Source organism: Candoia aspera, chromosome 1 (genome assembly GCF_035149785.1).
Source record: "Candoia aspera isolate rCanAsp1 chromosome 1, rCanAsp1.hap2, whole genome shotgun sequence".
NCBI classification, from domain to species: domain Eukaryota; kingdom Metazoa; phylum Chordata; class Lepidosauria; order Squamata; family Boidae; genus Candoia; species Candoia aspera.
Genome location: NC_086153.1, coordinates 330,678,127 through 330,691,946, shown reverse-complemented (window position 1 = coordinate 330,691,946; position 13,820 = coordinate 330,678,127). Strand labels below are relative to the sequence as shown.

Here is a 13,820-nt window from a genome sequence, read left to right as displayed (position 1 = left end):
TGCTTATCCCGCATCAAAGATGTCTTGCTGCTGATAGATGGCTTCATTTAGCTATCAGGGCTAAGATCCATCTAACTTTATTTTTAAATCAGATCAAAGGGCCATGTAATTCAGCATCCTTTGGAAGATACCTAGTAATCAACAGTGATAAGATAAGCCACAGTGATCTAGCATCAGCTGCCTATGGGCTTATTCGATACCTAACATTTAAGCTGAAGGTTAGAATATGACATAAAATAAAAATGAACTGAACAAATAAGAAATTTAGCTTGGGTGCATCTAAGCCAAAGGTTTTTGGTAGATTATTTCAAATCCATATGTGAACTTTTTAGCATCCTTACTTCATTGCCCTATTTCTTACCAAACTGAGTGACTGCCACAATTCTAAACACTGCCTGCAAGGCTGTCAGGGCCAGCCTCTCTTCGCAATAAGACACAGACTCACTTAATGGGTATTAAGGATTTCTGGTTTATTGGAATGATAGCTGACAGATCGAAAAACGGGAACGGGGTAGGTAGTGTGGGGGTGCCCCTTTTATACCCTCCTGTATTGCCCCGGGCTTCCCCACCCCTCAATGCCCCGATCCCTCTTGATGGGATCCTTGATGGCTGCGTGGGCGTTTTCCCCGGTGTCCTCTTTGTCTTCCTGCAACGGTTGAGTTCTCCGGGGCACCATGTGCTCCTTATCTTCACCCCTCTGACGTCCCTCTTTTCAGGTGTTGATGGGATCATGGGTGTGGGTGTCTTTGGGTGCTTGTTTTAATCCCTGATTGGATTATCTTCTTCCCCCTTTTCCTTAATGATCATGATCCACGTTGTGAGGCTCTTTGTGCCTTGCAACGAGGTCATGACATGCTGCCCCCCCAAAGATGTTCTATGGTGCTGGTTTCTCTGGGTATGCCTCATGGAACTGTCTTGTTAGTTGTCTAGCCATGACGTGTCGTGCCTGGACCCACTCTGGGTGTGAGAAATGTTTCCATCTCACGAGGTATTGGAGTGTTCCTCTTTGCTTTCTTGAGTCCAGTATTTCTTTTACTTCAAAATGTTGTTGGTTGTCTATCATTATGGGTGGGGGTGGAGGTTCTTCCGTATGCCATTTGGATGTGCTCGTTGGTTTCAGTAGTGCACAGTGAAACACTGGGTGGACCCGTCTCAAATTGTAAGGCAGTTCCAATTTGAACGTAACTGGGTTGATTACCTGTATGATTTTAAAAGGTCCGATGAATTTCGGTGCCAATTTCTTCGAGGGTTGCGAGGTCTTTATGAACTTAGTGGAGAGGTAGACCCTATCTCCCACTTTGTAGTTCGGTGCCTCCGCCCTGTGGTTGTCCGCATATTTTTTGTACGTTGTTTGTGCGTCTGCTAGGGCCGTTTGAATGATAGGCCAGGTTGTTGCCAGCTGTGCCGCCCAATCGTCTGGTGAGCAGGGCAGGGTTTCAGGTTGCGGCAATTCTGGTATCGGTACAAAGTCCCTTCCATAGACCACCTTAAAAGGGGTGTGGCCAGTGCTCTGGTGTACCGCGTTATTATAGGCCACCTCTGCAAAAGGTAGTAGGTCTACCCAGTTGTCCTGTTGATAATTTATGAATGCCCTCAGGAACTGTTCAAGTGTTGAGTTTAGGATCTCTGTTGATCCGTCTGTGTTTGGATGCCACGCAGTGGACAGTGCTTGCTTGGTTCCGATTAGTTTTAAAAATTCCCGCCAAAACTTTGACGTGAATTGTGTTCCTCTGTCGGTCACCAACCTGTAGGGGGCGCCGTGGATCCTGTATATGTGTGTTAGGAATAAACGTGCCAGCTGCTGTGCGGAGGGGATGGTTGCGCACGGGATGAAGTGTGCTTGTTTCGAGAAATAGTCTTTTACCACCCATATCACAGTTTTTCTTTGGCTGGGTGGGAGGTCCACAATGAAATCCATGGAAATTTCTTCCCATGGCCGGGAGGGGCTGGCTACCGCCTGTAGCAGCCCGTGGGGTTTCCCTCCTTTACGTTTGGTGGTGGCACATATGGGGCAGTTGCCTACGTAGTCTTTTACGTCCTTTCTGAGGTTTGGCCACCAAAATTGCCTCCTCGTTAGGTGGAGGGTTTTTACAAACCCAAAATGCCCTGCAGATTTGTCATCGTGCGCTCTGTGTAAGATTTCCCCCCGCAGTGATTCGGGCACGTACAAGGCTTTCTCTTTCCAGGCGATGTTGTCTTTGAAAGATACATGTTGTTGGTTATTCTGCAACCATGTATCTTGCTGTAGTGCTTGTGTGAGTCTTTGTTGCCAGTTCGGTGAAATTGAGCGTCGGCTCCGCTCGCTCCCCGCCGTTCGTGCTGGCGTGCGCTGATTCCTTGTCTGGCTCCGCGTGACAGCTGGGCAGCCGAGCTGTTTCTCGGTCCATACTGTTCCTACGATGTCGGAGGCTTGCGTGTCGTCCTGTGGCCGTCGGGAAAGGGCGTCTGCCAAGAAGTTTTTCTTGCCCGGTATGAATTTCAGCGTGAAATTGAACCGGCTGAAAAACTGAGCCCATCGCACCTGCTTCGGGCTGAGTCGTTTTGGTGTGCTGAGTGCCTCCAGGTTCTTGTGGTCCGTCCAGACCTCGAAGGGGCAGGAGGCCCCCTCCAGCAGGTGTCGCCACGTTTCCAAGGCTGTCTTCACTGCAAACGCCTCCTTTTCCCATACGTGCCATCTCCGCTCCGTTTCGGAGAATTTGCGGGAAAGGTAGGCGCAGGGCTTTAGGTGGTTGTCGGAGTCCTTTTGGAGCAGGATGGCTCCGATGGAAAAGTCGGAGGCATCTGCCTGCACCACAAAAGGCTTGGTGGGGTCGGGGTGTTGTAACACTGGCTCAGCTGTGAAGAGGGTTTTCAGTCTCTCGAAAGCCGTTTGACAGTCAGCTGTCCAATTCAGTAGCGCCCCCGGGTTCCTCGATTTGCGCGTGTCCCCCAAGCCCTTAGTCTTTAGCAGGTTAGTTAGGGGCAATATAGTCTCTGCCAGCCTGGGCGTGAACCCCCTGTAGAAATTAGTGAATCCCAGGAGGCTTTGCAGCTGTCTCCTCGTGCGTGGGCGTTCCCACGCCAGGATGGCTTGGACCTTGCTGGGGTCCATTTCTATCCCTTTAGCAGAAATCCTATACCCTAGGTAGTCAATTTGTTTTTTGTGAAACTCGCACTTGGAGAGCTTTACAAACAGCTCTGCCTTGCGAAGTTTCTTGAGCACGTCTTTTACCAAGCGTTCGTGCTCACGTTCTGTTTCTGTGTAGATCAATACATCATCCAGGTAAACCAAAACCCCCTTAAAAAGGTGGTCACGCAGGACCTCATTAATTAACTGCATGAATACCCCCGGTGCTCCTGCCAATCCGAATGGGAGTACTTTATATTGAAACGCCCCCAATGGGCAATTGAAAGCAGTCTTCCACTCATCCCCCTCCCGTATCCGTATGCGGTAATAGGCTTCCCTTATGTCCAGTTTGGAGAATACCTTACCCTTTACCAAGTGGGACAAAATGTCCTTTATTAAGGGTAAGGGGTATTTATTTGAAATGCTTGCTGCGTTTAATCCGCGGTAGTCTGTACAGAGCCGCAATGCCCCGTCCTTTTTCTCGCGAAAGAGGACTGGCGCTCCCACTGGAGAGTTTGCTGGCTCGATAAAACCTCTCGCCAGGTTTTTGTCTATGAAGTCCCTTAATGCAGCTAGCTCTCGCTGGGTCATAGCATATATTTTTGGTTTTGGTAGGGGTACCCCCGGGACCAGTTCAATGGTGCAGTCCGTCTTTCTGTGGGGGGGGAGTTTGTCCGCCTCTTTCTCACCGAAAACGTCGGCGAAATCCCCGTATTTGGTCGGCAGTCCCTCTGGCAGTGCTGTCTCTCTGTGTTCCACAGTCGTCGTCGCCCCCCCCATGGCTGCTCGGGGAACCCTGTTCCCTGAAGGTGCTTGGTAACGCCCGTCAGCAAACTTAATCTCTCTGGTTCTCCAGTTGATGACTGGGTTTTGCTGCACGAGCCATGGGATCCCCAGTATGAGTCGGGGTTGCCCCACCGGTGCCACGATGAAAGCCAATTTTTCCTCGTGGCTGCCGAGCCGTAGCGCGGTTTCTCCGGTGTATTGGGTGACCGGGCCCCCTCCCGCTGCAGATCCATCGAGCTGCGAGAACACCAGGTGGTGCTGAAGTGGATAGCAGCGGAGGTCGAGTGCGGCTGCCAGGTCAGGGTGCATGAGGCTTTTGGAGCAACCCGAATCAATGAGTGCCCAGACCTTTTCGGTTTTATTTCTATGGGTGAGGGTGACACGGACGTAGAGGGTGGGGCATTCCTCACTCACCCCTTTGTCGAAGCGCCTGTCAGTGTCCTCCACCTGTCCTTCGGCGCCCCTTAGGCCAGGTGGTTGTCGTTTCCCGCCGCCTCATCGGGGTTGCTTTCCTCCTCCTCTGAACTGTAGGGGCCGTGTCTGCGTCGGTACTCCCCCTTTGCTGCTGGTCGCTTTCTTGGCGCTGGGGTTGGTGCTGTTTGTGCCCTCCTTGGGCTCTCTCTGGGCGTCGTTTTGGGGCATGCGGCTGCTTTGTGATCTTCCCTGCCGCACGTGAAGCATTGCCCTTTTGCGAAGCGTCTGTCCCGTTCCTCCTTCCAAGGTTGGGGTCTCGCCCTCACCTGCCTTGCGTTGGTGCGTGGGGGTCTCACTGTCTCCATCTGTTGCGTTTCCCTCCTTGCGTGGAGGAACGTGTCGTGGGCGTTCTCCGCTTCCGCTGCCAGCTGGATCCACCCCGTGAGGGAGCTGGGGTTGTCGCGGCCAAGTGCCCACCGGAGGACATTTAAGTTGAGTCCATGTTTGAACTTCTCAATCAGTGTCGATTGAGACCAAGTGTCCACTTTTCCGGCTAGGGCTTGGAACTCCATGGCATACTCAGCCACGGAGCGCGGGCTTTGTTTAAGTGTCTCTAGCGCCCTTTTTGCCTTTTCTTGCTCCAGGGGGTCCCTGAAGTGCCTTTCTAGTGCCTGCAGGAATTCAGTGCTGTCCTGCAGCGCCCGGGCGCCTGATTGGCACAATTGGACGTACCAATCGGCGGCCCGTCCTTTTAATTTTATGGCCAGGGCATTGATTTTGCCCCGCTCAGTTCTGAAGCAGGGACCCCATTCTTCGAGGTAGTACCTCGCGTTAGTCAAAAAGAAGGAGAGTTTCGAGGGGTCCCCATCGAACTTTATGCCAAAGTCTTTGGCGGGTGTCCTGGTCTGGCTCCTGGCCCCCTCTGCGTCGTGCCTCGGGCTCTGCAGGAGCTGCTGCGGGTCGGGGTGTCTCCGGTTCTCTTGCGGCATTGGTGCCTCTCTCTGGGGCTCCTCGCAAGGTCGTCGTCCCATCGCTCGGGGGGGAGGGCGGGGTGTTCTCCCTCGGTCGGGCTCCTGGATCCAGGCTCCGCCGTCGCCGTCGCCGCCCGCCGGGTCGTCCCTCCGCCTCTCAGCCTGGCGCATCTCCCGTCGTGGGGTGGGCTCCTGGGGCCGGACGCCGCCGCCGCCGAGGTTGTCCCGCCGTCTCACGTCCGGGCGCGCCTCCGCTCGTTGGGTGGCCTCCTGGGGTCGGGTCCCGCCGTGGTCGCCGCCGTCCGCTGGGTCTCCGCCCCGTCTCGCCTCCCGGTGCGCCTCAGGTCGTCGGTTGGGCTCCTTGGGTCGGGTTCCGCCGTCACCGCCGCCCCGCTCGCCCTGCCTCCTTTCGACCGGGGGTGCCTCTGCGCCGCCTCCGTCGCAGAGTCCCTGTGCCGCCGTCAGCTGTTGGAGCATCTGCCGCACCGCCTGCATCCCTTCCTCCAACGCGTCGAGCCTCTCCGCCGTCCCCGGCTTCCCGCCGAGGTTTTCGCCGCTCCGCTCGCCCTCGCCGTTGGCCGTGGTAGAGGACGGATCGTCCCTCGATCCCGCCGCGGTGCCAGGCGCGCCCTCGCCTTCGAGCGCCCAGGGTGGCGGTTCGTCTCGCGCTTCCTCCGGGGTTGCCTGTGGGCTTGGAGAGGGTCCCCTCGTCTCGCCCCCGGTGCCTCGCGGGCTCCGGGGCGCCGGGGTGGGTCCCTCCCCCGCTGCTTCCCCCCAGCTGGGTCCCATACTTACCGGGGCGTTGCATCGCCCGGACCTCAGCTGCATCCCGCCCTGCGAGAGCGGGGCTTCGTCGCCGGGCACCGAAGGGTTGCGCGTCCTCGGTTCCTGGTTCTCCATGCCTGGCTGGGTCCCTCACAAACGTGTTGGATAGGTACCAGGTGGAAAAAAATTTTTTGCGGTTCCCGTTTTTATGTCAGGGCCAGCCTCTCTTCGCAATAAGACACAGACTCACTTAATGGGTATTAAGGATTTCTGGTTTATTGGAATGATAGCTGACAGATCGAAAAATGGGAACGGGGTAGGTAGTGTGGGGGTGCCCCTTTTATACCCTCCTGTATTGCCCCGGGCTTCCCCACCCCTCAATGCCCCGATCCCTCTTGATGGGATCCTTGATGGCTGCGTGGGCGTTTTCCCCGGTGTCCTCTTTGTCTTCCTGCAACGGTTGAGTTCTCCGGGGCACCATGTGCTCCTTATCTTCACCCCTCTGATGTCCCTCTTTTCAGGTGTTGATGGGATCATGGGTGTGGGTGTCTTTGGGTGCTTGTTTTAATCCCTGATTGGATTATCTTCTTCCCCCTTTTCCTTAATGATCATGATCCACGTTGTGAGGCTCTTTGTGCCTTGCAACGAGGTCATGACAAAGGCTGACTTCCTATTGTCTCTTTCCTTCCCTATTTAATTTTTTTTCCAGATTCAGAACTGGCACTGATGTATAATGATGCATCCGTGTTGGAGAATCATCATTTGGCAGTAGGATTCAAACTCTTACAAGAGGAAAACTGTGATATTTTCCAGAATCTCTCTAAGAAGCAACGGCAAATGCTTCGGAAGATGGCCATTGACATGGTGAGCCGCTTCATTGGTCATGGGTATAGTTTTGAATGGATCACAGAATTTCAAATCAGATGACTAAGTGCTTACTGAGATGCCTGGGACTGATTTTTTTCCCCTTGAGGATGTTGAAAGCCATTTCAAGGAGACTGTTGTTTAGGAATAGATTAATCCTATAGTTAAGCATTACTGGGAGTAGGATGAGATTTTACTGTTTTAAAAGCTTGGCAGACCTGCTCTGAAAGAAAAGTTCCTTTATCTCTTGGGAAGTTTACAGTTTCTATTGTACCATTTCTTTTTTTTTAATAGTAACTTTATTAAAAATTACAATTAAAAAGATAAAAACTAATACAAACTAAAAAAAGAAAAGAATAAAAAGAAAAAATAGAAAGTGCAGAAAAGAAAAAAATAGGAAGTGCAGAAAAGAAGAAAATCGAAAAAAAATCGAAAAGAAAGAAAAAATAAGAATATAGTAAAGAAAAAGAAAAGAAATATATAAAAATGACTTCCCCTTTCATCACAACAAGCATAAACAATTTTAGTAACTTATCACCTTCTCTTAAAATACAACAAATGATCTCTTCTCGCTGTATCCCATCTTTTATCTATAAACAATTCCGTAAGGCCTTGTCATTCAGTCCTGATCAGCAAAAGTCCATTAAGGGTTACCAGAGATAACAGTGTATCTATTTTAATCATGATCAGATAAACCAACTTTATATTCCTTCCTCTTACTTTTATTTACATGGTCGTAAATCAGAAAACAACATGACCATGTCACTTAGCAATAGCAGTTCTAGCAGTCCCAGTTGCCATTGTTAAGTGAGGATCTCGTGACCACAACTTGCAACTTCCTGCTAGCTTCCCCATTGACTTTGCTTGTTGGAAGCCAGCAGGGAAGGTTGCAAATTGCGATCATGTGACCATGGGACACTGCAACAGTCAGAAGTGCGGGCTGGTTCCAGAACACCTGAAACGCAATCATCTGACCACAGGGGTTAGGGGTGGTCACTGTGATTGCGTTTCACTGTGACAGCCACAACTTTGAGGACTTGTTGTAAGTACCACTCATTCAGTCACTGAATGAGTGGTTGTTAAATGAGGACTACCTGTATTCAATTTTGATGCCGCCCAACTCCATCAGGGTTTGAGTGACAGAAGCCTATGAATCAATGATCTGGTACTCAACCTGTCAGGCCTAGCCCAAGAACAACCAAGAACCAGTCCAGCCAAACTTCAGTTCTTTATTTGCTACTGCTATATAGACAGAATCTTGCCAGACTAAAGCAACTCTACCTAACCTCAGGGGAAAGCTCTAGGGTGGGGCTATTCTGAACCTCTTGGTTCTCCCACAACTGCCCTCTGGACTTCCACTTATCTCCTTCCCCTTCTTGGAATGTGCTCCCTCCTTCCTGAGAACCAGCAGCACCGCCGAAATCCACCACACCACCAGAGCCGATCTGACCATTTTAACAATCATACTGAAAACAAAATAAATACTTTCGGCCACCTCTGGAGTTGCCCTACTGTTGATCTTCATAGCAATCTTACTACTACCCCACTCCTCTTCCATTCCCAATTTTTAAAGAGTTTTCTTTTTTTAAAGAAAGGTCTAGTAATGCTTCACAAGTTAATAAGGAACTCCCAAAAGACCTGATGTATCCTTTGATAAACACCAGACTGGCATTACATAGGCAGCAGCTCACAGAAGCCAGATGTCATACCACAACATAAATCAAATCGTCATAGCAGGTAGTGCCCACCAACTGGAGGGGAGGGAACATGCCAAAAGCAGATTCTGATTGTGTCTGTACCATGATCCCTGGCAAAGTGCTAGAAACTGTATACAGCAAGGCTTGGGTTGGGAGAAGATAATAAGCACCCCTGTAACACTGAATCAACTAAATACACAATGAGGTGGGCTCAGCTAGGGGCTGAGACGAACTGAAGATAATGTTGTGCGGGTACTTCCTTAAAGAATGGTTAATGAGGCATCTTCAAGCCACCATTAGGGGGATGTTGGATGGGTCCTATGAGAAAGGGGAAGGGTTTAAAAGATCTGAATGAAGGTAATAAGAGCTGATGAATACATGAAGGGAAATGAATGTGCATGTTTGATTATGAATGAAAAGGCTAAAATGTATGTCAAAAAGTATGAATTGATGCCATCTAGTGATGGTGGATACATATAAAAGTAGTAATCCATGTGTTGGTGACAGTTCATGTTACGCTCTTCCAAATTGTGATAACATCAGAACCAGGGATCAGTTTTTGAGGAAAATGTGCAACACTATGAAAGAAAGTCTCCGCAAAGGATCGTTACCTTGTCGTGGTGCTGGAGCTTGAGCACCTCAATGATGCCATGAGCTAAACCGTGAAGGGCCACCCAAGACGGGAAGGTCATGACAGAGAGGTCAGACTAAATGCGATCCCTGGGGAAGGTAATGGCAACCCACCCCAGTATTCTTGCCGTGAAAACTAAATGGATCAGTACAACCAGAGATATGTCGGTATACCATCGGAAGATGAGACCCCCAGGTCGGAAGATGGTCAAAATGCTACTGGGGAGGAACAGAGGATGAGCTCAACTAGCCCCAGTCGTGATGACGCAGCTAGCTCAAAGCCGAAAGGACGGTTAGCGGCCGACGGTGCTGGTGGTGAACGGCGAATCCGATGTTCTAAGGATCAACACACCATTGGAACCTGGAATGTAAGATCTATGAGCCAGGGCAAATTGGATGTAGTTATTGGTGAGATGTCAAGATTAAAGATAGACATTCTGGGCGTCAGTGAACTGAAATGGACTGGAATGGGCCACTTCACATCAAATGACCACCAGATCTACTACTGTGGACAAGAGGACCACAGAAGAAATGGAGTAGCCTTCATAATTAATAGTAAAGTGGCTAAAGCAGTGCTTGGATACAACCCCAAAAACGACAGAATGATGTCAATTCGAATTCAGGGCAAGCCATCTAACATTACAGTGATCCAAATATACGCCCCAACCACAAATGCTGAAGAAGCTGAAGTAGAGCAGTTCTATGAGGATCTGCAGCACCTACTGGACAACACGCCTAAAAGAGATGTTATTTTCATCACAGGAGACTGGAATGCTAAGGTGGGCAGTCAAATGACACCTCGAATTACAGGTAAGTATGGCCTGGGAGAACAAAACGAAGCAGGACATAGGCTGATAGAATTTTGCCAAGACAATTCACTCTGCATAACAAACACTCTCTTCCAACAACCTAAGAGACGGCTTTACACATGGACTTCACCAGATGGACAACACCGAAATCAGATTGATTACATCCTTTGCAGCCAAAGGTGGCGGACATCTGTACAGTCGGTAAAAACTAGGCCTGGAGCTGACTGTAGTTCAGACCATGAACTTCTTCTTGCACAATTTAGGATCAGACTAAAGAGATTAGGGAAGACCCACAGATCAGCTAGATATGAGCTCACGAATATTCCTCAGGAATATGCAGTGGAGGTGAAGAATAGATTTAAGGGACTGGACTTAGTAGATAGGGTCCCGGAAGAACTCTGGACAGAAGTTGGCAGCATTGTTCAGGAGGCGGCAACAAAATACATCCCAAAGAAAGAGAAAACCAAGAAGGCAAAATGGCTGTCTGCTGAGACACTAGAAGTAGCCCAAGAAAGAAGGAAAGCAAAAGGCAACAGCAATAGGGGGAGATATGCCCAATTAAATGCAAAATTCCAGAGGTTAGCCAGAAGAGATAAGGAATTATTTTTAAACAAGCAATGCGCGGAAGTGGAAGAAGACAATAGAATAGGAAGGACAAGAGACCTCTTCCAGAAAATTAGAAACATTGGAGGTAAATTCCAGGCAAAAATGGGTATGATCAAAAACAAAGATGGCAAGGACCTAACAGAAGAAGAAGAGATCAAGAAAAGGTGGCAAGAATATACAGAAGACCTGTATAGGAAGGATAACAATATCGGGGATAGCTTTGGCGGTGTGGTCAGTGAGCTAGAGCCAGACATCCTGAAGAGTGAGGTTGAGTGGGCCTTAAGAAGCATTGCTAATAACAAGGCAGCAGGAGAAGACGGCATCCCAGCTGAACTGTTCAAAATCTTGCAAGATGATGCTGTCAAGGTAATGCATGCTATATGCCAGCAAATTTGGAAAACACAAGAATGGCCATCAGATTGGAAAAAATCAACTTATATCCCCATACCAAAAAAGGGAAACACTAAAGAATGTTCAAACTATCGAACAGTGGCACTCATTTCACATGCCAGTAAGGTAATGCTCAAGATCCTGCAAGGTAGACTTCAGCAGTTCATGGAGCGAGAATTGCCAGATGTACAGGCTGGGTTTAGAAAAGGCAGAGGAACTAGAGACCAAATTGCCAATATCCGCTGGATAATGGAAAAAGCCAGGGAGTTTCAGAAAAACATCTATTTCTGTTTTATTGACTATTCTAAAGCCTTTGACTGTGTGGACCATAACAAATTGTGGCAAGTTCTTAGTGGTATGGGGATACCAAGTCATCTTGTCTGCCTCCTGAAGAATCTGTATAACGACCAAGTAGCAACAGTAAGAACAGACCACGGAACAACAGACTGGTTTAAGATTGGGAAAGGAGTACGGCAGGGCTGTATACTCTCACCCTACCTATTCAACTTGTATGCAGAACACATCATGCGACAAGCTGGTCTTGAGGAATCCAAGGCTGGAGTTAAAATCTCTGGAAGAAACATTAACAATCTCAGATATGCAGATGATACCACTTTGATGGCTGAAAGTGAAGAGGAACTGAGGAGCCTTATGATGAAGGTGAAAGAAGAAAGTGCAAAAGCTGGCTTGCAGCTAAACCTCAAAAAAACCAAGATTATGGCAACCAGCTTGATTGATAACTGGCAAATAGAGGGAGAAAATGTAGAAGCAGTGAAAGACTTTGTATTCCTAGGTGCAAAGATTACTGCAGATGCTGACTGCAGTCAGGAAATCAGAAGACGCTTAATCCTTGGGAGAAGAGCAATGACAAATCTCGATAAAATAGTTAAGAGCAGAGACATCACACTGACAACAAAGGCCCGCATAGTTAAAGCAATGGTGTTCCCTGTAGTAACATATGGCTGCGAGAGCTGGACCATAAGGAAGGCTGAGCGAAGGAAGATCGATGCTTTTGAACTGTGGTGTTGGAGGAAAATTCTGAGAGTGCCTTGGACTGCAAGAAGATCCAACCAGTCCATCCTCCAGGAAATAAAGCCAGACTGCTCACTTGAGGGAATGATATTAAAGGCAAAACTGAAATACTTTGGCCACATAATGAGAAGACAGGACACCCTGGAGAAGATGCTGATGCTAGGGAGAGTGGAAGGCAAAAGGAAGAGGGGCCGACCAAGGGCAAGATGGATGGATGATATTCTAGAGGTGACGGACTCGTCCCTGGGGGAGCTGGGGATGTTGACGACCGACAGGAAGCTCTGGCGTGGGCTGGTCCATGAAGTCACGAAGAGTCGGAAGCGACTAAACGAATAAACAACAACATGAAAGAAAGTAATCCAGATGAAAATTATTGTATTAGTTGACGTGAGTGGATGGATGGGAACAAGATGAGAAGGTACAGAAAAACATGATCAGGCCATTTAGAGACTCAAAAATTAATAGGAACTGTGATAATTTGTATCTGCTTAGAAAGAGGCCTGTTTGTTTTGAATGTGTGGTTTAAGCATAAGTCTATCCATAAATTCATATGGCTAAGGAATGAATAAGAATCTAAAAGCATGATTGATTTGATTGTTTACAAGGAAAGGTCAAGTGAAGGATTAGTAAAGGATACCAAGATGATGAGAAGTTCTGGATGTGATGCAGACCATTTTGGAGAAAGGTTAAAAATGGATCTTGGAAAAATATACATGTAAAAAAAGAAAAAAATGAAACTAGAGTGAAAGAATAACTAAAGGAAGAGAATGTCAGAGACTGTATAAAATAGGATTAAAAGATAGATTACACAGAAAGAATGGAAAGTGTATGTAAGGAAAGAGGATGTAGAAGATGCTTGGAACAGAGTGAAAAGAATTATATTACAAAGTGCCACAGAAGTGTGTGCAGTTACACTAACTGGAAGTATAAAAAAGAAGCTTACTGAAATAATCAAGTGAAAGAGGTTGTGAATGAGAAAAAATGTATATTAGAGGATAACTGCTGCAAAAAATGAGGTTGAGCGAAAGATACATAATGTGTCTAAACAGAAAAAGATAGCTTATATAACATAGTCAAAGAGAACAAGGAATGGTTAAAATTAAAAGAGGCAGAGAAAATGCAGAGTGATTTTAATGGTAATAAAAGTTGTTTTGGAAGTAGGAGAAGAGAGCTAAACAAGGAACCTCCAGCAGAGTGAAAGGAATTAAAGATAATAGTAATGAAATTATTTGGAAAGAGCCTGAAGTTAGGGAACATTGGAATTTCAGAGGTTTACGAGAATGATGGTGATACGTTGAAAAGTAGTATTGGAAGAAATGCAGTAACTGTTAGTGTCTGAGGAGAAATTGATGAAATGGAAGTTTTATATGGAGTGAGAATATGGAGAAATGGTGAGATTGCAGGTTAGAGGATATAAGTGGAGAAGTGTTAAAAAGCAGATCTGGTTTGCTTAAGGAATGTCTAAGCAACTTTTTAACATGTGTGAAGACTGCATCTATGTTTGAGGATTGGAAGCGTACCATTATTGTCTCCCTACACAAGGGAGAAGTAGCAAGAATAAATGCCAAAATTACAAGGAGTAAGTGTTTTAAGTTGCCTAGAAAAGTTTTTGGCAGAATTCTGATTTAAAGGGTACAAAAGATAATGTATTTCTCTGCTCTTATTGCATCCGCAGAATGCCACCCGATGGCCCTGTTTAAGACCGTTTGATTTCTTTTGGGTCAGGTAAATTCAGTGACCCACTTACAGG

The 13,820-nt window shown here is 47.7% G+C and overlaps 1 protein-coding gene across 1 annotated transcript in view; it reads left to right on the top strand.

Moving 5' to 3' along the window:
• Nucleotides 1-13,820, top strand: part of PDE4C (phosphodiesterase 4C) — a 51,928-nt gene that overhangs the window by 30,285 nt on the left and 7,823 nt on the right. The window contains exon 12 of the mRNA XM_063290684.1: nt 6,752-6,906. Within this exon, the coding sequence (XP_063146754.1) occupies nt 6,752-6,906 (155 nt within the window). The remainder of the gene's footprint in view (nt 1-6,751; nt 6,907-13,820) is intronic.